Consider the following 25,022-nt stretch of genomic DNA (forward strand, 5'->3'; position numbering starts at 1 on the left):
ACTGCTTTACAGAACATGGACTATAACATATAAAGAGGGGCCACAATAAACCAGCCAGTCCATATTCTTCACCTACTCAAAAGTTAAATATTGTGTTAGCTGCAACTCTGGTGGCCTTACTAATCACAGCATCAATGAAAAGGGCTTTAGAACTAGTAAGCCACAGCCGGAAAGCTGGGTGTTAGTCCACGGGTGGTCCGTTCCCACTTGGCAGCCATTCAGTCCTCGGGAAAATTCATAATCTGATTATATTCCCACTTTAATCTCAATAAACACATCTAAATGAATAAAAACCAGCTCTGAGTGCTGGCCATAAATACAACCAGAATTACCTTTGGACAGGATAGGGAAAACAAAACTAAGCAGTGAAGACACGTGTGTCTGTTTTATATATATTCACATGTATCTCTAATTAATATATTATTTTTTCTGAAATCTAAATCATGTATTTTATCTGCAGATTATCTGTAATAATTAAACAGTAATCAGTTCTTCCAGCTCAGGGTTTCTCTCAGGTCATTGACCTCCAAGTCATCCAGTTGAAATGATCAAAACATGTGTGGCTGAGCTTGGGGTGGGGGTGGGGGCGAGGAGGGCCGTGGGTTTTTCTCACAAGCCTTACAGATTCAAAAAATGCCCACAAGCATGAACGTCTTTAAAGAACTTTCAAAGGTGGGAAGGGACAGCGTTATTAGTGCAAATACAAATACTCAAAAGAGCTTTCGTTTTTCAGATAAAACAGTAAATCCAGAATGCTGCATATTACTCCTGCATGAGCTTCTCTGCACTGGCCCGCTGTAGAAATACAGAATAGAATTTAAAAATCCTTCTCCCCACCTACAAAGCCCCTAATGGTCAGGCACTATCATATATCAAAGAGCTCATAGTACCCTAAACCCCACTAGAGCACTGCGCTCCCAGAATGCAGGGTTACTTGTGGTTCTTAGAGTCTCCAAATGTAGAATTGGAACCAGAGTCGTCAGCTATCAAGCTCCTCTTCTGTGGAACCAGCTTCCAGTATCAGTCCAGTAGGCTTAAGACTTTACTCCTCAATAACGCCTAAAGTTAGAGCTGGCTCAGGTTTGCCTTGGACTACCCCCTTATAAAAAATATCATAGTTTAGTGTGCCACAAAAGAGTCATGAAAATGTCAAAAAATATAAAAGAAAGGTATATATTATATCATGAAAAAGTCATAATATAGTATGCCATAAAAATGTAAAAAAAATAAAATGCATAGTGTAGTCTACCATAAAAAAGTCATGGTATAAGAATGTCTTAAAAAAACATAGAATAGTATGCCATACAAATATCCCAGTATTGTATGCCATAAAAGTCATAGAAACAATCATAGTATGGTTGTTGTGAAAAATCATGAAAAATCAAATACTATATAAGGCATTAAACATATCATCGTATAGTCTGTTATAAAAATGTCCAAAAATGTAGTATATTGGGCCATAAAAGTGTCAAAAATATCATTGTATTGTATGCCGTAAAAAAGAACCGTAGTATAATATGCATTCACACACATTCACACTTGAGTGCAATTTAAAGTCCATACTTCCAATTCATTTGTATATTTTGGCATACAATAATATGACTTTGTTATGGCATTCTATACTTTTATATTTGTTTGACATTTTTAAGTCATACTATATGTTTCATGACATTTTGTATGATCTTTTATGGTATACTATACCATGATATTTTTTCACATTTATATTACATACTATATATATATATATGTATGTATACACTATACTATGTCATGCTTGATATATTTAAGACTTTTTATGGTCAACTATACCATAATATTATATGAACTTTTTATGGCATACATGATATTTTCATCATATTCTTATGGCACAGTATACTATAACAGCAGAGGGTCCTTTGTCGTGTTTAAAATGTTGAATGAGTTTTTAGCAGTTCCTCCAACCAGACATTTCTCCTCCTAACTTCTGAGACAAAAGTCCAGTGCAATTTTGAGTCGGCACTCTCATTTCATTGTAAATAATTGATCTCATGTTCATTGTTTGATGATGACAATGCCTCCATCCACAGGGTACAAGTGGTAACTGCATGTCTTTATGTAAGAAATGAAAAAGATACAGTATACTGCGATTGGTGATGGAAAAAGTACTCAGATCTTTTACTCAAGTAAAAGTCTAAACATATGGCATCACAAGTAAAGTTTAAGCATTCAAATGTTTCACTGAAGTAGCAAGTGCATTAGTATTGTGAGCTAAATATAATTAAAAGTGTCAAAAGTGAAAGTACTCATTATGCAGAATGGCCTCTTTCAGAGCGATATTGTTACACTTAACGCATAGAAATATCATTATTAATGCACTAACATGATGCTACATTTTTATGTTGTAGTTACCATGAATTAGTTCATGGTAACTACTTCAAAATGCATTGCATTTTGTGTGTTGACTACATTTCTTTGCATGTAAAATGTTGATCTGCAAAGTAACTAGCGGATAAAGCTGGGAGATAAATGTAGTTGAGTAATAATGACAAGATTCAAACAGATCCAGATTATATGAACCATGTGTAAGGTGACATACTTGGGTTTTTATAAATTATAGTGTAGTTTTAAGTGAAGTGTTTAATTTTGCTAAATGTTTGAGGTGTTCTGCCGTTGTGTGTTTGGTTGTGATAATTGTGCGTAAATTCTTGACAAAATGAGCCCTATTTTCAAAATTGTGATACCCGAAGGTCTTTAACAAGAACATAAAATCTACACTGACCAGTAGATGGCAATGAAAAACCACTCTACAGTCAGTGCATGTATGAATGAGTTGTGCTGTTCATGCAAATCTTCACCACAGACTTTCAGTATAACAAGGACTATGGATATGAATATGGTGCACGACCATAACGATCACTGTTCATCTGCAGTCGCCTCCATTAAACCCTTTTTATTGAACGTCACAAGACAATAACACAAGACGTTTCTGTGATGTTTCACTGATTTATTGTTTTGTTAATGTTTGTGCGAGGATAAGAGTAACAAAAATCTACAGACTAGACATGATAATATATCCTGTTCCTATCATACAATGATATTTATACAAGTATCCTTTAACAGTATGTATATATTCGATCCAATGTACCTGTTGCACTTTAAGATATACAGTATTGATTATCCTTTTAAGACAGACGAAAAAACATCAACGGTAAACAAATTCATCTAAACACCCACACAGCCTGAACTGACCAATGCAATCTAGACATTATGTAAGCTTCAATGATACTGATGTGCTACGTCATGTTTCTAGTACGTCATCAAAATTAACAAGCAGAAGCTACAAATGCAGCACAGTTCCCCGTCATGTTTTTAAGTGCATTATTTACTTGAATTCTAGGAGAACATGTCACTTGTTTATTACGGTAACATCTACAATTTTTATAAAGAGAGATTACTATATTTTATAAGAACATTTTGCTGATTGTATTCTTCATTTCTGTGTATTAGTTATAAGGGTGGCATGTCTACGAAGTCCACAATACATGTTAATCTGTGTAACTGTGTGGCCCTGCAGCCTGATTTACATCTGTCATCCACTGACCTGTTCTGAGATAAATGAAAAATATAGTTTTGGTTGAAATAAGTTTCATTTTCTTTCCTAAAAAGTACATTTTGGAACAGCTTGCATGCAGCAAATATGATCAAATATCAGAGTCACAAAGAGTTTGTACCAGTCCTGGTCCACTGCCGAGAAAATGCAACAAAGAGAAGCAGTGTCAGGTTGTTGCCGATTGTTCTGCTGGACTGCAACCAAAATTGAAGAAAAATTCAATCCCAGTGACAGTTGGTGTTGCCTAAAAGTTGCTTTTAGACTTTCGTACTCCTTTAGTATCCTCAGGTTGGATTTGTGTGGAGTGTTTGTGTGCGATTTCCTTGGAGTCAGCATCTACTGGCCATTAGAAGAACAACAACTTAATCCAATTCTACCCTGGTTTTCCTAATCATCCACGGCTGTGTCTAAAATCATCCTCGCTCACGTCTCCCAATGAAACAGAACAGTTTACTATGTAATGAACAATAAATATGTCAAACACGTATGAATTAGCAACAGTTTGTAATGTAAAACTGTAATTTTTGCATCTATAAAAAGTGATGCGATGCATTGCATTGTGGGATTGTAGGCAGAAAAGACTTAACATGCCATGCACACTAATTTCTTTCATTCCAGTATTCGATTTTTTAAGGCCACCATACACTAGAAGTGAATTTCCCACGCAGAATTCATACACTGAAATAAAACGGCGGTCAGTTAATATAGTGCTTGACATAGTACATAGAGAGTGATTTCAGACACAGCCACCGAATCTGCCAGTTGCTTCACACCATACTTGCTGGTTGGTACATATTGGCGGCATTGTGTGACAGGCTCTCTAAGGAAAATGGTGCTTAAGGAGTTTGTTTAGTTTTAATAGACTACATCAACCAGCAGCACAGACTGGATGTCTAGATAATTAGTGGTGTAATATTACCATAAGTGTTCCCTCATAATGGAACATAAAACCAGACACACAATCCAAGCTCACAGCATTTTTGTAACCTCATAACATGAGACTTTCATTGTCAGATTTCAGTAAACAGAAGCATTTTCCAGTGCATCCCTTTTTTATCCAGCATGGCCGTTCAGCGCAGTAGCATTCTATAAAATTATTCTAGTAGATTTATATCCTATTTCTGTGTAATATTGTAATGCAGTACATATACTCGTTCACCAACAAGTTAATGTGTGGGAGCACAGTTGTCAGAAAGCAGAAGTAGCCATCCTACACTTCAGGAGAATATACAGACCAGGTGTCAATGTTTGTTTTGCGGTCAAAAGGAGGTGCATGATGGTAAGCACAATCACTTGGTATCCACAGTGTTCTTCCACCACTTGACTTGTGACTGACTGGAGCTACATGTTACCTTGTTTGTCTGAGGATGAGGAGGAGGTGGATGGTGATGGGGAGGGGGGTTTGGGAAAGACCCTGTCAGTGGGTGTGATGCCTGGGCTTCCCAGACCAGAGGAACTGGAGCTGCTGGAGCGGTGTGGTCCCTGGCCCTGACCAATCACAGGCGCAGGCCGCACAGGTCTGACAGGCGGGGGCCTTAGAGGTGCACTCGGTCTACGTGCTGATATAGCAGGTTTAAAAGTGCTCATGGTCTCGGAGGAGCTGCTGCTGCTACGTCGCTGGGCTGCATCTAGATCCCTGATTACCATGGTGTGGAGAGGGCTGCAAGGCGGATCCTTGGCTCCACCGGCGTGTTTCAGGGGCTCCAATGTGTCCAAAACAACATCAGGGGTTTGTTTGGCTACATTCTGTCGCTCCAACTCGCGCAACTCATGGAGAGCTGTATTCATTGTTTTCTCAATGTCCTGAGCAGAAGGAAAATAATATATTGACATTTTGATATACAATCAGGCAACAAGTAACTAAAACCAAGTCCCACTGAGGATGGGGGAGACATGTCCCTACATTTATAAAGTTCCAGTTTGATTAACGCACTTAAATCATCTAATCTCTATTATATTTACAATAAACATCCTCTTAAAAAGTTGCTGGAATTCGATATGAATCAAATATCAAATATTAGGCTAGATAAGGCAGTAAAGGACAGTGTTCTTTCCAATTGAAGATCTACAAACAACACTGATTTATCAAAGTATAAGGTCTCTATCAACCAAAGTTGGGGTAAATATTACTATATATATATATACACTATTTTGAAGTATATACCATTTTAAACACCGACCTCATTAAGTGCTTCAGCCTCAAGAGTTTTGTGATCTCCTAAACTCGCGTGCCGGGTGGTGCTGGGCGAAGATCGTTGAGAGTGGCTGTCCACGAAGGCCCTTCTGTCGGAGTGGTTGATGCAGCCAGCACTGCCAAATGTGGCGAGACGTCGTTTCTCCGGACTGTCTGTCGGGCCCCTGTTAGCTGCTAGTTTGTGTGGGCTGCAGGGCCGAGGCAAAACCCTAGGGGGCTGGTCTGCAGCTCTGGTGGGGCTGTGACCGTCTGCGCCGTTCCTGTGGCGCGGACCTGCAGCTCCATCTGATCGCACCCTCACCCTAACAAAAAATCACAATTTCATCCTTTACATGACTCAGAATACTTCCACAGGAATTTAAAATGCAAAGATGGATCAAATACTGCTTATTTCCTACATTATGTATTCACACCGTCTGTATTGTGTGTGCCCAGAGAGTTTTGTCTCACCTTCCCAGTGCTGCTCCAAATTGGCGCTCAGGTGTGTGTTCACTTGGAGATCGGCGGTCATTTCTGTACGAGGCTCGTTCATCGTGGTGGGGTCCACTGCTGGCCGCACTGTCAGTCCTCTGAACGCTGTCCGAGAATGCATCGTCCCTGATACGGAGAGACAGAAGAGATTGATTTCGATTAATAGCGTCTGCCCTCGGGAAATGTTAGTATTGGCTTTTAATTCGAGAGAATGAAATTGGAAGTTTAATCACTCAAAACAACAATTATACAACAATTATATTCTTGCCAAAAAAACAACACAAACATGTCATCAGCACAGTGAGCCTCATTACTTTTATAGACAGAATTAATCACGTATCAGTCCCTTGAAGCCAGTGTTGGCAGCACATACATCACTCTTCTTAATTTTGCTTTACTAATGTTGTTACCAGCCCAGTGATGCAGGAGTGGTTATCAGACAAGAGGCCACAGCAGAAAGGTAAGGCTGCCTTTGAGGAGTGACCTCAGTGCTTGTCCTCTCTACAGCTCTACAGATTATTGCCGACTGGGGGCCTTTTGTTTTGTTTTCATTGCAACTAGTTGTTTCAAGAAAAACCATACAGAAAAAACAGGATGATTTATTCACACTGATCCTTGATGAGGGCGCAGGTTTTATTAGGCCAAGCTTTTTGGAAACACAACACAGCTCGAGAGGATGGTAAGAATAGAAACATGCATTATGGGAAAATAGAGCGACATAAATAATGACCAAGCCCAAAGTAGCTGTTGCCCAGCAGCAGAACCAGGGTACTGACTTCTTGACTAGGACTTTGTGATGCTGTTGTCTACTAAAATCTGTTCAATATAACAAAAGTGTTATTGTGGGCTTCACAGAGCAAATGCATCTTACTCACATGTCTTGTACCACAATGTACTGATGTGGAATCAGCCCATCCACGCCGTTATGTCGGCCCTCCCACCAGTCCTCAGAGGCTCGCAGGTAGAGTAACAGAGAGGCTCCCTTCTTGAAGGAAAGCTCTCTCGGAGTTCGGCCCACATAGTCAAACTTTGCAATGGCCTCGATCTGCTCCAACTCTGCAAAATAAATAATGCAAAAGGAGAAATGGGACGGAATCCAATGCAAGAATCGTTCAGCTCTCAGCTCTTACAGGCACGGCTGCAGTCTTGGCAGTGGACTGACTGTTTGGTGACTCACCTTCATCGCTCGTGTTGGGTCCGGTGCCATTGTCTACCTCGTCAAGGGTTCCTGGCTCACTGTGGGGGCTTTCACTGAATGGAGAAATAGGGAGACACACATTCCCAAAGCCATTTTTTATTTTATGCAAAGTAAGATGTTTATGTAAGAGAAAGACAAATTCTGACACAATTACGGTTTTATTGCCCGTTTTATTGAAATTCCATTTCCAAGTGTTCCACCATTTTCCCCTTATTTACTCATTCAAACACACACTCCTAAGCATCAGCCGCCCCATAATCTATGTACTGACACTTAATGGACACCTGGTCTTACACTTACCAGTACTCTTCCCCACCAGCCATGCATTTTTCATACACAGGTCCGTCCAACTCACGCTGGGCCGGGAAGATGACCTCATGGTGGATGATAATGGTCTTAATGATCTCGTTAACATGCGCCTGGCAGGTCACCGGGTCCTGATCATCTGGTATTGGTATCAATGTGGGGCCAAAGCAAATAGCCAGGTTGTAGGGGTCCATCATGTTCTCATCACTGTACTGAGAGACACTGGAAAGCCAGAAGCAATTAGTATCACTTCATGAGTGTCAAACAAGTGGCATTTGTTGTGGCAGGACTTACTGATTTAGAAACGCAAACAGGTATCTCATGACGATGATCACGGACCGCTGGAGAGTCACAACTATCTGCTGAACGTGGTGAGCCCTTTCTGCGCCTGAGTCAAGCTCTGAAATAAAGGAAACAAAGAAAAAGTGGAATATTAGAGAAAGCTACACTAAAATAAAAATGTATCGGATGTTTTCCTGGAATGTGACTCACTGGTTGTGGATATGAGGTCGAGGAAACGCTCTTTAGGGAACAGCGGGTTTTCCAGCCCCCTGAAGTAGAGCTTAAGAACGCCTGCCACAGAGTTGATGTCGTGATCATCCTGATCATCCACCAGTGGATCCTCTCCTATAGACGGAACATACATTTAATCCACTCATCAATCATTCATTACTATCAATGTCGACATAACACAGCAGTGATGCAGTTCTTTTTATGCGTATTTCAAGTTGGGAGGTTAATATAAACATTGAGAGTGCAGTTATGTTTCCTCATTTATTATTACTCCAAAATTCTGATCTTATGTATTATGCATCTAAAATGGTTTACATGTCCATTATGGAGTTACATGTGGCACATGGGCTCTTTATGTGCACTTTAAAGGCCTGTGAAAGAGACTGTGGCTTTTGAGGTGGACAAAATGCAATTTAAAACCAATCAAGAGAAGATGGCCAAGCGCACAAGGACTAACCTCTTTCAAATGCATTTTTAATATCGTTGACTTCGACATGGGAGCCTGGAACTCGAAATATACCTTGCTGCTGAAGACCTGTGGACAGATAGACCAGTTAGTGTAAAATGCACAAATGTCTTTTCATTGAATTTCTCTGCACATTTAAAGTTAACAATATTAACCAATCCTCACAGAAGGTGAACAGCACATAAAGCCTGAAGGTTAAAGCACATAAACAAACTAATTTAAAAAAAAAAAGACAAAACCCAACAACAAATGTCGGTTTAGGTAACATTTTAAGTGTGGGGATGTTCAGTACGTGTGTGACAAAAAGGGTGCAAAATGGTGTGAGACTGGATTTGAAAGACAAGACCAGTATGCATGAGGGCAAAGCTTGCCCCCGCTAGCAGACTTCTAGGTAATTTAAATTTAAATCAGTCATTAGGTTCTGGTCAACATTATTAGCAAAGTTGTTGTTTTTTCTGGTCCTTTTTATTGGTGGGTGAAATATTAATCACATCACTGTGAATGCTTGATTTTATGAAATTCCTCAGCATGACTGTATTTTGCTGTAAACTGAACTATAACATTAACTAAACGTCTAATTGGCGTTTTTTTCCTGTTTGTGTTTCTACCGCATCTTAAGAACCATGAAGATCAAGCAAATAAGCCTGGAACGGCTTAAAGAAATGATGGCAGCTTTTGAAGAAATACAACAACACAGATTCATTGTGTTGTGTTCACCTTTCATGTTAATATTCATACAAGTGGCGTCCAGTGCTTTCTTATCGAGTGAATGAATGCCCAGCACTGCAAACTCCCAATAGTTCCCGGGCTATTAGAAATGACTACTCTCAGGGTCTGGACCTTTTTGGCACCAGGAACTATGATGGAGGTAATAATTTAGCCCCATGGGTGAGGTTCCTAGAAAGGTTTCATGTGGCGAAAAAGGGCTATTTGTCGTCTAAAGACTTATTTTTAAGTCTAGGACATTCCTATTGAAAACACGTTTGATTGTATTGCTTTGTTTAATACATATTTAAGAGATATACTGTGTGATTCCCTGACAATGTTGCTGATGTTAATGCATAAAAAGAGGGAGAGACAGAGAATGTGAAAGCACAGGTTTTATCATTTTGTGGAAAGAAACATTACAAAAGAACCTACCATACAGGTTGATGTAGCGAACGCAGCTCTCAACCACCACTGGTATAGGCTGCCCTGAGTCCTACCAGACAGATTCAAATGACTATTATTGTAAGCACATACACAGAAAATTATAGAAAACAAATAGTTATGCCTGCAGGATGTTATCATCAGAGGCTTATAGAGGCAGCCCCTCAAATTAATTAACTTAACAAAGTTCATTGTTAATCATTTTATGTTTAAATAACTGATGTTAAAGTGTATAGGAAAAAAAAACAGGCAGAACACAATTGTGTTAGTGTTTGCACCAAAATATGTTACTATGACTACAGTATTTTCACAGGAATGCCAACAGGACAGAGGCACAGACATGTTGGTTAGCATACTGAACACAGTGGGATTATCCCGCCCTGCTATTAGACAGAGTACCTGACTCCTGGCACGGACATTCCGTCTTCCCCTGGGCAGAGAGCAGAAAGGCCCGTAGACAGAGGAAGAGAGGCAACAAGAACCACAACAGGTTAGTGAGAGAGACAGACCGTACAGAGAGAGAGAAAAAGAGGAGGCCTGGCCTGAAAGAATAGCCAAAGCATCAGTGCCTTGTGGGGTTTGAATGAGGACATAGCGCGACAGGGGGAGTGTGTGTGAGGGAGGGCGCTATCTGAGAGGATGCGGGTAAGAGCTACATAAAGTAAGGCTTATTTCTAAAGGCTGCAACTAACCAATTATTTTCATTATCCAAATATATAACCATTCATTTCTCCAATAAGTGGTAATAATAATAATTTGGATATAGTGACAAACATCCATCACAACCTCCTTAAGCCAAAAGTGGCATCACTTTTTTTTTTCTTCCAGCCAACACTCTAAAAGCTAAAGATATTCACTTTATTATCATATAAGACAAATACAAGTAGAAAATGTTTTAACAGCTGGAACCTGGAACAAGGGAACGTTTGGAATTTCTGCTTGAAAAATCACTTAAATGATGAATTGCTTTTCTACATCTGCCAATTGACTGATCGTTTTCGCTGTAGTGCTCCACTGCTGCTGATGCACACTCTGTCTTGCCTGCCGCTGTTTGTTTGAGCATTAAAGTGGATGTGGCCATTTGCATATTTGCATAGTGTCTGGAGGCTGGGATAGGAGAGGATGTTAAAAGCAGTGCTTAAGAAAGCAAACCATCGCCCAGAATTAGTTTGATTGGTTTTCACCTCACCCTGTCTTTCCTTCTACAAGACTGTGAACACAAGGCAATGAGCAAGAGGAAAATCAGTGCGTGAGTGAGCCAACATTTGGGTAAAAGAGCGGTCAAAGCCAAGAGAACCCCCAAGGACCACTAGCGAGACAGCTGAGCTCATGGAGAGACAAAGAGCACAGATGGACTAATACCTGAATGAAGGCCTCCATATTGCCGTTAAACAGCTTACGGTTAAAAACGGAGCGAGGTCTAGACTTCCGCATTCTCTGGGGTTTAGGGGGAAGAGTGGGGGGCCTGGGGAGATGGTGGGGGGGGGTGTACGGTTGGTACAGGGTAAATATGAATGCTAATGCAATTGGTATACACATGAAATAAAACAGACATTATTTTCTAAAATGTGTTTACGTCTTTGCCACAATAATTTGCACCTCTAACAACACAATATCTAAATGAGATGAGCAGATCGATACCGCTCTCATACTGTATCTGCACGGTCAATGTGAAGCTACAGACACCGATAGGTTAGCTTAGCTCGCTTGTTTCATCCGTACAAAAGATGAGAAAAATGACATGTTAAGGTTTTACTGTAGGTATTTCAGGCCAGCTGGTTTCCCCTGCTTCCAATCTTAATGCTAAGTCAAGGTAACAGTCTGTAGCTTCATATTTGGCGTAAAATCATGACAACGATATAGATCTTCTCATGTAACTCTTGGCAAAAAGCGAAAAAGCATATTTCCCCAAATGTCAAAATATTTCTTTGAATTGACCCTTAGATGGAGCTGCTGTAGCAAACTTAATCAAAGTCAAGGATAATGACAAGAGGCAATCATCAAGCATAAAATACAAAGAAGATTTGATTGCATTTAATAGAATGTAAAGTAGTAGTAAAAGCCAAACACTTGTATTCAGCTTGTCTTGTCGATATTTCTTCATTTTCTGCTCACTGAATTGTTTATAAGTAGAACAACAGCAGGACGTTATCCATCTCCCTGGCATTTCATTTATTGGTCTAACATATTTTATAGATTAAAACTGTGAAGAAGAACTCCGAGCACAGCCTTCTCCGATTAGGATCAAACCCTTTGTTTAACAAAACAAGAGAGAGGTTGAGACAACTCTCATATTCCCACACTGTGATCTCATTCCTGCCACATCCAGAGACACAGGAAGGATTTTACACGCCATTGCCTACTTTATTCATCGTGTCTTGTCACTGGACAGCTTACCTTGTTGTTCCATATTCAGCCCTCTCCCCTAAAAGAAAAAAACAGCAGAGAAAGAGACAAAATTAGTATACACTAGCATTACAATCGCAGAAGTTAGCTGTACGGTTCGGTGCTGGCCGACTATACAGGGCTGGCAGATGGAGACGGAAAGGGGTGTTATGAGAGAACGGGCATCTATTCAGGCGGCTGAATGGGGTGAGCGCCACGGCTGCATTTGACTCACCGCCAGGCAGCAGTCATTCAGCGGTTGCCCTAGAAACAGCACAAGAGCCCCAGAATGGGATAACTCGTCTACTCGCTCGGCAAAGTGAAAATGTATCCGGGGGGGGGGGGGGGGGCGACAAGAGTGGGAGGTTTGTGGGAGCTGATTTGTACAGTGTGATGAATTTGTGATATCTGCACCACATTCGCACACACTTCTCACTGTACGCAAACTAATTAAGGCCTCACTTTGATCAGCCAATCAGAAACCTTTGTTCAAGGATCGCGTCACGTGAAAAGCAGCTTCCAGCACAATCCTACTTTATGTGAAACACACATAGAACCCCGAAGCAGATGTTTGAGTCTGAAGTAGAAACACTATGACACAGAATATATACATTTCTATTCGCTCTTTTGGTGTCGGTTAATGCATATTTTATATGAGGAATATATGAACAAAGTATGGCAAGGAATACCCTTCAGGTACAGTCTTTTCTAACCTGCGACCCATTTTTAGGTCCAGAAATTGTCAAGCTGTCAATTGAATAATAACTCAGTAATAACACATGCTTGTATTCAATTTTAAACAATCAAATTCCACCATATATACTCTTGTGTGTGCACAAATATAGTACCACTGATAGTATGTGCTGTGCTATATATTTTATATCCATAGCAGATGCTTGCAAACTTCTGAAGTAGCAACTCATTGACTTTAGACTGAACTGCACACATCCTTATTCAAACTTTTGGCTCAGGTTAATGTGCATTCAATATATAAACAAACTATGGCATCTCGTAGCCTTCAGTCAAAGTACATCTCATCATGAGGTCAAGGGGCTTTTTTTAAGTACGTGACAAATTCATTCAACATAATTTGAATTATTTTTCCAAACGCAAGGAGGGAGCTGAACTGCACTAATATACAGCATTTCAGATGTGATTTATGGTACTTTACCCACTTAATACAAAACTTAATGTAAAGGGCAGACCCCCAACTATTACCATCCCTTCCCGCTCCACGTATGTACAGCACAATAAGTCTCACCTTCTCCTAGTGTCTGCTTCAGAAGGTCATGCTTTGCCTGCAGTTTGATAATGAGATTGCTGCCATTCAAGTACTCCTTGTATTTCTGCAGATGAAATACGTAAAGAGACAATTACCGACAAGGTTATTATTCATAATGCATGTGCTCCATACTGCAGTGCCGTTGTGCTCTCATTTGTCTGAGAACTCACAGTGAAGTAGAAGCCCTCAGTCTCATGCTGATTGGCTCGTCTCTTCACAATGTTGGCCTTGCTCATGTAGGAGTCAGAGGAAGCTGATTTGACCGACTCTGTGGATTGGCTGTGCTGGAAGGCCTCCGAAACGTCGAAGTCCTCCACTGTGAGCATGTCCTGAAGGGTCTGCATGGTGGCGTCAAGAGTCTTCCTCACCTTGACACACACACACAGCATACAAAAGGTGTTTGAAAACGTGGGACTTTAATTCTGTATCTACAGACAAAAACAACAAAGAATACATATATATATATATACTCAATGTAAATACTTGTACAACTTCTCAGTGTCACGAACGAGCTGTATGGTGTAAACAAGCCAGCAGGCCATTTTGACAGCAGATTGACTGACACGCCGTAAACAACAGGCAGACAGGAAGCCAGTGTGCATTTCCACATTAATAACAGACAGGTGTGACACACGTACACACCTAGGCGACCTTTAAACACATCTATGTGAGTAACAGTGGCCTCGATGGCTTCAAGGGGTGACCCAGCATGCCCCCAGTAGAGGCAGGAGACTGGATGAGAGATGATTAACGATCAAAGATGAACATAAATGCAGGGTGTGACAGAGGTAAGGGTGTTGGCCGCCAATCCCAGTTTAAAACATAGTGTAGCAAAGCCAAAAAGGATTTGAAATGCTTCAGCTGCTTCAAGTAAGACAAACAGCTCTTTGATGAGTGATACGCTGTAAGAGTGGTAATTCTTAACATTAGAGAAATGTTCCGTCAGTGTTTCAGGAGTTTGAGGTTTTGGCAAATGCGCCAAAGCCTTTTAACATTGTGTTATAGACTGACCTACATTAGAGCAGCAGATATCTTTAAGACATTTCCCTGTTCTGCTCTCTGGCATCTCACTTGATTGATAGTTTAAACGATAACACTTTCATTTCCTGCCACAACCTGGTGATATGCAATGGCCTCTGCATTTTTAAACACCTATGACTATGACCATGTTAAGCTGCATCATACATGTACGTTTGTCTTTTAGGTTTTTCATCAAAATTCAAGGATTTTCTTTCTCTAACAAACTATTTGACTCGTTAGGATTTCGTTGTGCTTTGGTAAATGGGACACAAAATGGTTCTTTTCATTTTTGTCGTGAAATTATTATTTTTTCCATTCCCATCACCATGCCATGCATTTAGTCATACACCACAAGTATAAAATACCATTTCAGGGTTTCATGCAGTGTTTTCCAGCAGAAGTGGGCCACAAAGACCACTTCTCATCATAACCTCGTCAAAGTGAATACATTTTACTGAAACAAAACAAAAGTGTCATGTCACACAGCAAAAGCCACATGTTTAATGAGTGGGGCTATTGTAAGTCATCATCTACTGACTAAATGAATCACAAGATGACGTGTGAAGATTTGGTTGGCTGACCATCTCAGCTATACGGTTTCATGGGGGAAACCCTGCGTTTACTGTATACGAGTACATATGACTCAGTACATTTGGCCATATGTCCTCTTATGAGTGAGTAGAAAAGAGCATTACTGTGTACAGCACACTTGCAGTGAGCTTGCTAGATTTTTGAAATGAAATGCTGACACTAGCTGCCTTCAGCCCTGTGAGCTTTGCGTGCACTCTCACCTCTTCATTTTCTATCCTCAGCGTGACCAAGCGAGACTGCAGCTGGTGGTAGCGCATCAGGAGCTCTGTCTGGACAGGCTGCTGTGCACTCACCTGACACACCTGGGATTAAGAAAGAAAGGGAGGTTTAACATTCAGAACACCAAACACGATGAGATGCATTTTGTATCAGGAACAAAGAAAACATTCTTACAGCCCTTTTTTCCCCAAGTGACTCACCTCATCCCCCATGTGTGGCTGACAGTCAAAGCGTGCCGGAGGACAGAAGAAATGGCTGTGTGCGTCCATAAACTTCAGCTTGTCTCCTCTGGTGTCCGTGGCATCTACTGCTCCCTCCAGCAAGTCCAAACCCTCGTGGCGAGAAGTCTCCAGACTATACTCTGCGGACAGGTAGGTTCTCAAAGTGCGTGCCAGGCTTGCATGGAAACCTAAGTCGCAACACTGAGGACAAGACGTTAAACATTTAGTTACCACAAACCAATTAAAGGCAGAGAACTCATGCAAGAAGCACTGAGAATAAAAAAAAGGTGGGTCTTTCAAAATGTTCATTTTTGGCTCAGACAGTAGTTACTTACGTCTATCAAGTCCGAGACATCATGGATGTAGTATTTGGCCACCAGGGCATTGGAAGCTGCCAGATTGAGAAGATAGTCGTTCCGGGCCTTTGTGCATTTCAGCTTGTTTTCAGAGTACTTGGCTTGTCTCTAGGGAGAAAGGGGAAGAGAGAGTCCCATCAATGCCAGGATGTAAAATGGATTCCTAATGTGCTCAAAGAATGCAATACGACATCAATCTGATTTGATCTCATATCATCTGTCAATATATGTAACACTTTGCACAATGTAGAGATGTAGCTTCAACTGCTTTTGCTAGTGTCATTTGTACAAATGGAAACTGGTGAAATTCAAGAGGTTCATAACAAATGCATTTGTACTTGAGTGTGGATATTATGCCTGTAATGTACAACACATTACATCATATTTAAACCAGTCGACTGAAACAGACCTTCTCCTTCATTTTCTCCATCTTCTTGACGGAGCTCCGTCGCTGTGGACGTTCATCGTGACCATACCGCAGCAGATGAGAACCAGTGTCATTGGCCTTGCCAATGTGCTTCTCTTCCTGTTTCTCTGCCTCCTTCAGCTTGCTCTCAGCACTGAGACTCTCAGTATGGTACATGTGGTAGGTCTTCATCACCTGTCAACAACAACAACAACAACAACAACAACAGTCAAACCGTACTCAGTACCAAGGGCATCATAGTCAAACTTAAAAGGAAGTGACTTTGAGGAGGAATATAAGATATATGCAGAACTTCAAGCTGAAATGCTATGTTGAGATCGGCTACATTTAACTGCTGGTAAAGAGGCAGAGTTTTAAGTGATATTACCGGTAAAAATGTAAAAGATACATGGGTTATTGGCAGTTGACGATCCATAAGTGGCTAAATATGAAGGCACATTGTGTATTCATGACTTTTATACACTGACCATTTATTTGACTTAAGTCTTACAGCTACTGGAATAAAACCAAATTTCCTTTCTACAAAGGGGTGTGAAACAGAGAAATATGTATAGATATATAAAGTATAAATATATAAAATGTTACAACGTATTCTACCATCTCATCACCATTAAATTATGCAGGCATATTAACTAGTTAAAATTTAAAAAAGAATTACATTTTATGACCACATAATGATATGGTTAAAGTTTCCCAGGCCTCATTGTATATTACAAATGACCCAATGTAACCCTAGAATATATAAGATTTTAATTACACGCTTAGACATTAGGGAGCGTCTCTTACTCATCCTGCTCACGGGAGAGTCACATTTTCATTGACATTTCCCTACTGAGCTGGAGGTGCTGTGCTGTCTAACGTTTGTCTTCACCACAGCATTGTAGTGGGCTTAAAAAGGTCCTTTCACTGGGATTTGTACAACATCCAAAAGGTTCATCACTGCTCCAAATACAACCTACACTCCCTCTGGTCAGATGGCTTTAGAGGAATTTCTCATAAAGCGTCATGAACAGATTCACGTTTTAACAGCAGTATCAAAGAGATCACATATAAATGTTGGACTAGAAACCGTGAATAAACAGTTCAATTAAACAACATCTGGTCCTCCATCGCTCACTCTCAAGTTCTGGTTTCCTAGCAACACTGACTGAAGCGGACGTGCAAAGGACAGCGAGATTGATCAGCAGGGGATGAAGTAGGTTACCAAGTGACAGAGAGCAACCTTCCCTGCTACCCGTGAAACGAGAAACTACTTGATTTCCACAACAATCCAGCAGCAGATCAATAGCGGAGTCCAGCAGGCTGAACAAAACGAAGCCACCTAACAGCTAACGTAGCATTTAACTCAAAACTGATAATACAAATTATACAAGTTCATTTCAGCTGTATAACCTTATCTAGCCCCAATCTTAACAGACTACTGCAATTTCCTATGCTGTGCTCTAGCTGCAGACAGACATTTAATAATGCATGAATCAGAGAGGGAGGAAAAATCAATATGAGCAAAGCAGTAGAGTGCTGTATAATGTTACATGTAAGAATATTAGTGTTAGCGTTTCGGAGCATATTCACTTGTACCAAACATCCTTTTAAAATGAGTGGGACTACTTGTCGATAATCACTGAAACAGTTTCCAATAATATTATGTATATTATCTCTTTTATAAGCTGTTTATGCAAAACAAACACAAACCATGGTACAAAATCCATTGTGAAGTAATTTGCTTCATTCTGCAAGAGATCATATAGGCGCTGTTGACTTTGGTGCAGTTATAGTATAGGTCAAAATCAATTTGAAGTAAAAGAACTAATCTTGGCCAAAGTTTCTTGATTAATCACTTTCAGTAATTACTTAACAACATTCTAGATGTAATGCAGATAAGTAGCTGTGCAGCAAGTAGCCAAAAGGTGGAGTTTAAAAAAATAAAATAATGAATTAGGCAGAGAGAGTCCAGAGTATAAAATAAGCGTACGGTCTTTTTTACCTGAATTACAGAATTAAATTCTATACAATTTATGACCCCAGCTAGTCTGAATAACAGTAGAATCAAATTACAATACATCTGAAAACGAAAACTACGCAAGAACATTGAAGTCCTAGATGTGACTCAGTAACAGTAACTGACGATCATTATATCACTAACAAATAAGACCCAGAAGGAGGCACTCTGGTGTGTTTGTTGCACTCCGTCCCACATACAGCAGATGATATCACTACATCAGATCATGGTCTCCTCTCAAATGAGGAGGCATCAGCACTGAACACAGCTGTTGTCCATTTCTGTGTGTTTGATTCCATGCGTGTACACGGTTTCTACATGGGGTGCCTGTTGTATGTACGGTACAACATATAACAATAGACAGAGTGACAACACACAAACGTCTGTGTGTGATTACATGTAACATTAGCTGAAACTGAAACAGCAGCTCGTGTTGGCTGTGAGCACAGTGCACTTCTGCAGCAGCGCAGACTGCTGAGTCTGCTTGAAGCACTGCCAGGGGCAAGAACGTTCTCCCCTTCAACTGATGTAGAAATTCACAGTGGGAGGAAGAATGCAAATGTTCTCCTCTCACGACCTCAGGAGACGGACGAAATGACCTGTTAAAGAGGCTGCATTGCTGATAAGGCGTATCTGCCTTGTGCAGTGTCAGGCCAGCTGTTTCACAGGTTACAGGTCTGAAAAAGGCTCTGGCTTGGCGACAGGCTAACAGAGGGGAAAGGCAAAACAGGCAGGTTGCTGTCGGCAAAGAAAGGTTAGGCATGAAGGGGCAATGACAACTGTTCTACTCACGGTGTAGAGCTCATTGGTGACTTTCACCAACTCCTCATGCATCTGCACCCCGATGTCTTTGCTCTGAAAAAGAGAAAAAACAGGTGATAGTTTAATTTTAAGAACAAACAAAGGCAGGTATTCAAACATCTAAGACCAAGAACTGGGTTATCTAACAGAATTACCTTCCTGCAAGTGAAAAAACTAAAGCTCTGTGAGCCAGTTATATTTTGTGTGTGAGGGATGTCAGCAGGCGTTGAAATTCTGTCATTACTCTGCACCAGAAAAGATCTAACACAATGCCCAAAGTGCACATACAGACAAAAATAGAACAGTGCAGTAGCTGCAGAACATTTCCCGAGGAGTTGTGTCACAGTTTCAGCTCAGTTACAGGGGCTAAGAGCCTATGATGAATTGGCCTATGTCCCAAAACAGGGCTTATAGCCCAAGAGGAGGAATGAGGCCAGCGGAGAATGACTCTGGAAATCCCGTTGAGGGGATACGACGCGACGCTGAGCCCAATCAATCCCGTTTCTTGCCGCCTCTCAGGGACCACTTGTCAAGACAGCAGCCTTGCATTTTCACATGTGACAAGAATTAAATTCCTGCACATTCAGTACAACTTTGAATTAGCACATAGCAGAGTTTATTCATTCCGTTTCCCACATGTGTAATTCGTCAGCAGTGAGACTGCATTGCAGCTGAACCGGGATGCTACAGCATAACAGGATTATTGTTTTGGAGAACTTTTGTCACAATTTGTCTGAACTTCTTGGAGAAGGAAACGGTTTCCCTGCAGATAGCGATTGGTCCTCCTCTTTATGCTGGCCGCAAGCCATCCCAGTCTCATAAAGGCTCCCATCGTGACAGTGCAGAGCCCCCGAGAGGGCATAAATTACTGTAGACTCCTGCCGCTGTCAAACGATACTGATCTCGGATCCCCAAGGCAGATAGTTCATCCCCACCCCTGAATCACAGGCACTCTGCTACTTTCACACGTACAATACGTTACACACTGTACATATGCCTTACGCGATGTGAAAGTAAAACCCAGAACAAGAGTGTTAGAAAAATGCATTCTATGACACATTCATTTTAAATAAAAGACACAAGCTCCATCTAATTCTCTTTCTCTCTGCAGGTTACTGAATGAGTTTTAGTTAATGTGAATGTGGTGTGAAATGGAATGAGTGGGAGTATGGGCGACAAGAGTGATGAGTTGCAAAGAGCATCAACAAAAGGTTAGTGATCTAAATAGGGAGCAAACTGAGCATGATATTGAGAGTGACACTACACAGGATGAATGGGGGAGGTTAAAAAGAGGAAGAAAATATCTTGCCAACCGTGTTAAGCTTTACTGTAGACACATGATACGAGGCCCGGTGCAACGTTAAGGTAGGAAAAACCTCAGTGACGGGTCGGGGTAAAACGATACATCGATTCAATGATCAACAATCCAATACTATCCATGCAAAGTGAAAACTTTGATACACTTCGTCTTTAAGATACGCCTTTATTTTTTAATTCACATGGCATGTCTGTGTCACCAATTTCCATCCAAGTGCACCTCCTTCCTACAGAGCCCAGTAATAAAACATGTTATAGACAGTATTGTCTCACAACGATCGCAGGCCCCTCAATTTTATCGTATTGTGGCAGACTTGTATCGTTGTCCAAAGAATCAATATAATATCGTATTGTGATGAAACGTGTGCTTTACACCCCTAGTGTTGGGTGGGAATAGACAACCTAATGGCCATTATTTGAAACCAGGCTGTGAAGTAGCTGGGAGAACCTTGCATTCAAACACTGTACTGTAATTGGAGTATTGATTAAAAATGATTATTCATGAAAAGAGACAATGACACAGCAAAGCGGGTCATTAGTCAGAATTGCCTTAGATTAGCCCTCAGAGGGACGATGCTGTATGACAATCACAGCATGAAATATACTGTACTTACTGATACATTTCAACATATTTTTACATATTTTTGTTGGTGTGGCGTCAAGTTCCCAGCTGTGGGCATTAGTCATGCGATTCGAGCAGATAAGTTCTGTGACTGTGTGCGTTAGTAACGGTCAGGGTTACGTGCCCTCATTCATTTCATTCAGATTCTGACCTTTTTGAAGAGTCTGATGACATCCTCGCCCACGTGTGCCAGACGGACAATGACGTTGTTGTTGTAGATGTCGCTGAGAGTGGCGTGGTCTCTGCTCTCCCGCCTGGTCTGGTCCAAGACCAAATACCAGCAGTTAACAGTGGACAGGAGATTCTGGTCCTTTCTGAAACAGGGAAGGAAAGACTTCACAAAGATGAAAACATTGGTCCATTTCAGTAACCGATGTCTATAGAACTGACCGACTAAAACAACTACAATATCAAGACCACACACTATGTTGCCCATAAGTAAGAAAAAAAGTGGTTGACATCTCAAAACACACAAAAAAAACATGCCAATTGTTGCACAATTAGTTTGTGGAACATAAAATATGATGAAGACTGTCTAACAGACCGCACAGCTCTTACATTTGATCCATTGGTACTGGGGCTCCACACATTAGAGATCATGGGGTCACGACACATGTAGTAAGGCATCAGCAATAAAGGAGAAGGCTGTGTACACACACACACACACACAAACACACACACACACACACACACACACACACAAACACACACACACACACACACACACACACACACACACAGGAAGGCATGCTGACTGCACTCGTCTCCTTGCTCGAGGGAGCATGTGAGTTCAATTATCCTCACACCGAAGAGTTTTCCTTCTTCTTTTGTCTTAAGAGAGCTTTTAACTGTTTTTTCTGACCTCCAACAACTGTGCCTGCAATATAAAAATGCTGCATCATACTTTTTGAACACTTTGCCTGCTTAAAAGCGGTGTGCAAAAACCTTTTGCTCTTGGCCGATAGTTGACCTATGCTGGGATCCAAACCAAAATCCAACTTTGTTTCTCTGCCACGGTAATCTCTTTTATGTGAGAAGTTGATTCAATAAAATAAAAAAACCAACAGTCTCTTACATGTCATACTGAACACCATTACGTTGCTTGCGATTTGAAAATACAACTTGCTTAAAGCTGCCAACTTCTTATTTTGGCAAGAAACCAATGCACACACTGACCAAGCTCCACCAGCATCAACATCCTGACCATCACAAACGTGACCAATGAATTCTTGAATGAGTAATCATTTCCTTTCTTTTTCCTACCCAGTATATATTTAGTAAGTTTATTCTGCTTTTCACATGGCTGGTCATAGTACCTTTCACAACTGCATTTAAGAAACCTCGTGTTGCTCCAAAAAGGCTTATTTTGCATATTTACGTCAGACGTCTTTCCGTTGATCCAAGTAATTGTGCATTCTCCATTTCTGTTTTCAGGCACGGAGAACCGCAAAGTTATATTCTGGGTCCCTAATTATTCTATATCTGCATCTGCTGGTCAAATAATACACTATCACTGCATTTGTTTCTATGGATATGGTAACATGCAACTCTATGTGGCCGAAAAATCATGTACCATTAAGAATATGAATCCTCTCAAAAACTCGATGCTACAGTATCAAATGTGGTCTCGAAAGCAATGGCTAATAAATTATTCATGTGAATGTTAGACTCTCTGAAAATCATTGTTATAAACCAAGTATTAGAGTCAGAAACGCAGCAGTTATTTTTGACTCATATTGAAAGAGTAGTCCTGACTTGTTTTCTGTTAACTGCTTTAACACTTCGGTCATTCTATCCTTGGAGAGGTTTATTCATGCTTTTATTTTCTTTTTGAAGGGAATAATGACTGTTTTCCTATCTTAGCGAAGTTCACTCTGATCTTCAGCTATTCAAGTTTCCACACTATTACAGAAGGCCACATTGTAGCTCGCTCCATGTATCCAAAACAACACTGAAATTTAATCTGGAACTGGCCTAAATACCAGTAAAATAAGTTAATTGATATTCTTTTTCAGAAGTTAAAACCACATTCAGATACATTTTTACATGCACGTGGTCTGTTATTCGTCCCAGGTCTGAATGCAACATTTGTAATCTATATTCTCTGTAATTACTGTTAGATTCTAATACATAGTGTTGACTCTCGAGTTCAGTTCATGACTCCATCCTTACAGCAACGAGAAGCGTTGACGGCAAGTGAAAGAGCTGCATTTGTGATGCTAAAGGTAATTCCAAGTGCTGGACATTAGCATATCTGATCCTTTCATCCTTTAACACTTTGATAAAAAAAGAAAAGAAAAAAAAAACATGAACAAGCTATGTGGCAGGAGCCTGACTGTAAATCTTTGGCTGTTGGCTGCTCTTAAATAAGGATGAGTCCGTAGTATTCAGGACATAACGAAGTCGATGCAGAACTTCTTATGACAGAAGAAGCTTTTCTTCACGACACTGTACAAAAGTACAGCAATACAGTATCACAACAAGGTCACTGCATCATAAAGTAGCACCAGCCAGCTGAACTACAGTGAACTGACACTACAAAAACACATTCTGCATCTATTACCTGGCTATACTGAAACATATTGGATATAAATTACATTCTCCTATAATCCTATTTTTTGATGCAGAAGTTCTATTAAAGGCTGTTTTAAAAATGTTCCTTGACAATCTCCTGCTAGCCGTTTTATTAGATCGGACATCAGCAATGAAAATCTGAACGGATCCCTGATAAAAAAGAAGGGCACTGAGGTTTTGCCGTTAAAAAAAAAGGAAAATTAAACGAGAGGTTGCAGAGCCAGAAGACCACGTGGGATTATTAATTGTCCATTGTAGTCTGTGAGCGTGAATCTAGCCTTTGACAGATATAATGATGACCATTTAATGTGACGGGGGAGAATCTGGGACAGCAGGGTATAGAGAGAAGTCATGCAATGCGAGTCTCTTCCAGGGGTCTCCCTTTGAGGGAATGCTCCATTTATCAATGTCGCAGCTTCGCCACGATTACTCTTTATGTCCAATTGGTCGGAGAGACTGAAAGAGGAACGGAAAGACCTGAATAAACCAACGTGTTTGTTACGCATGACTGACACAGCCAGGTCACATGAAACGGTGTGCAGCTGCTTAAGTATCAATTATACCATCTTTACTATAGAGCACTACTTTAAGGTAAAATCGATTACCTGCACTGTTGAATCAATACTACTACGTTGGGTATTAGAGAACAGCAGATTCAAATAGATGCAGATTTGACATATTATCTTAATGTCCAAATATTTGCCTTTTCAGGAAGTTTCAACTACATTTAGCAGCCTTAATTGGTCCATTTCCAAGGGTAAACATTTTCATTGAATGTACTGTAACTTAATTTTGACCACGCATTTCCCCTTATTTATGACCACTGATTCAAATTAACCACATGGCCATGGGCAGCGTATACAGCGTATATATCATGTGAAAGTCACAGCGAGCTGCAGGCTGGTCTGAGCATCTAAGCAGCAATTCCTCAACATGCTGTAGGGTGCGTTTGTTTCATGACCACAAACATTTATCACAAATAAAATAACCTATACTGTTGCGTTTAGACTCCTCACTAAAGCTCCAATTTGGGTTTTTTTGCGTCCATTGAGAAAACATGAGTATTTGGGTTGCCGTCTAGTGTGAAGTGTAGTGTGAGAATGGAAATGAAATGACAACCACAAAGAAAAGACGGGGGCTGGGGGGGCAAGGGGGGGGGGGGTCTGACCTAGTTGGGAGGAACACAGCAGCCTTAGGCCACAAGCTTCCTTGGGCCTGGCTTCATTTCAGGTCATTTTATGCCTCCTCTCCTCTTTGTTGTGTATCCCTCCTCTGCCTTCCTCTTTTATTGTTTTCCATCTCTCTGTGCCGTGCCAGTGATC

At 40.7% G+C, this 25,022-nt stretch overlaps 1 protein-coding gene across 1 annotated transcript in view; it reads right to left on the minus strand.

The window, feature by feature from the left end:
- Positions 1–2,999: 2,999 nt before the first annotated feature.
- Positions 3,000–25,022, minus strand: part of LOC306693933 (SLIT-ROBO Rho GTPase-activating protein 3-like) — a 29,484-nt gene continuing 7,461 nt past the window's right edge. The window contains exons 3-22 of the mRNA XM_079156618.1: positions 21,278–21,440; positions 19,179–19,241; positions 16,370–16,561; positions 15,940–16,068; positions 15,584–15,805; positions 15,365–15,466; positions 13,724–13,921; positions 13,533–13,617; positions 12,284–12,311; positions 11,249–11,351; positions 9,878–9,938; positions 8,729–8,806; positions 8,251–8,385; positions 8,053–8,158; positions 7,753–7,980; positions 7,432–7,505; positions 7,130–7,310; positions 6,234–6,380; positions 5,770–6,085; positions 3,000–5,392 (exon numbers count right to left, since the gene is read on the minus strand). Of these exons, the coding sequence (XP_079012744.1) occupies positions 4,931–5,392; positions 5,770–6,085; positions 6,234–6,380; positions 7,130–7,310; positions 7,432–7,505; positions 7,753–7,980; positions 8,053–8,158; positions 8,251–8,385; positions 8,729–8,806; positions 9,878–9,938; positions 11,249–11,351; positions 12,284–12,311; positions 13,533–13,617; positions 13,724–13,921; positions 15,365–15,466; positions 15,584–15,805; positions 15,940–16,068; positions 16,370–16,561; positions 19,179–19,241; positions 21,278–21,440 (3,073 nt within the window). The 3' untranslated portion in view covers positions 3,000–4,930. The remainder of the gene's footprint in view (positions 5,393–5,769; positions 6,086–6,233; positions 6,381–7,129; positions 7,311–7,431; positions 7,506–7,752; positions 7,981–8,052; positions 8,159–8,250; positions 8,386–8,728; positions 8,807–9,877; positions 9,939–11,248; positions 11,352–12,283; positions 12,312–13,532; positions 13,618–13,723; positions 13,922–15,364; positions 15,467–15,583; positions 15,806–15,939; positions 16,069–16,369; positions 16,562–19,178; positions 19,242–21,277; positions 21,441–25,022) is intronic.

This window comes from Pholis gunnellus (assembly GCF_910591455.1).
Source record: "Pholis gunnellus genome assembly, chromosome: 3".
In the NCBI taxonomy this organism is placed as follows: Eukaryota; Metazoa; Chordata; class Actinopteri; order Perciformes; family Pholidae; genus Pholis; species Pholis gunnellus.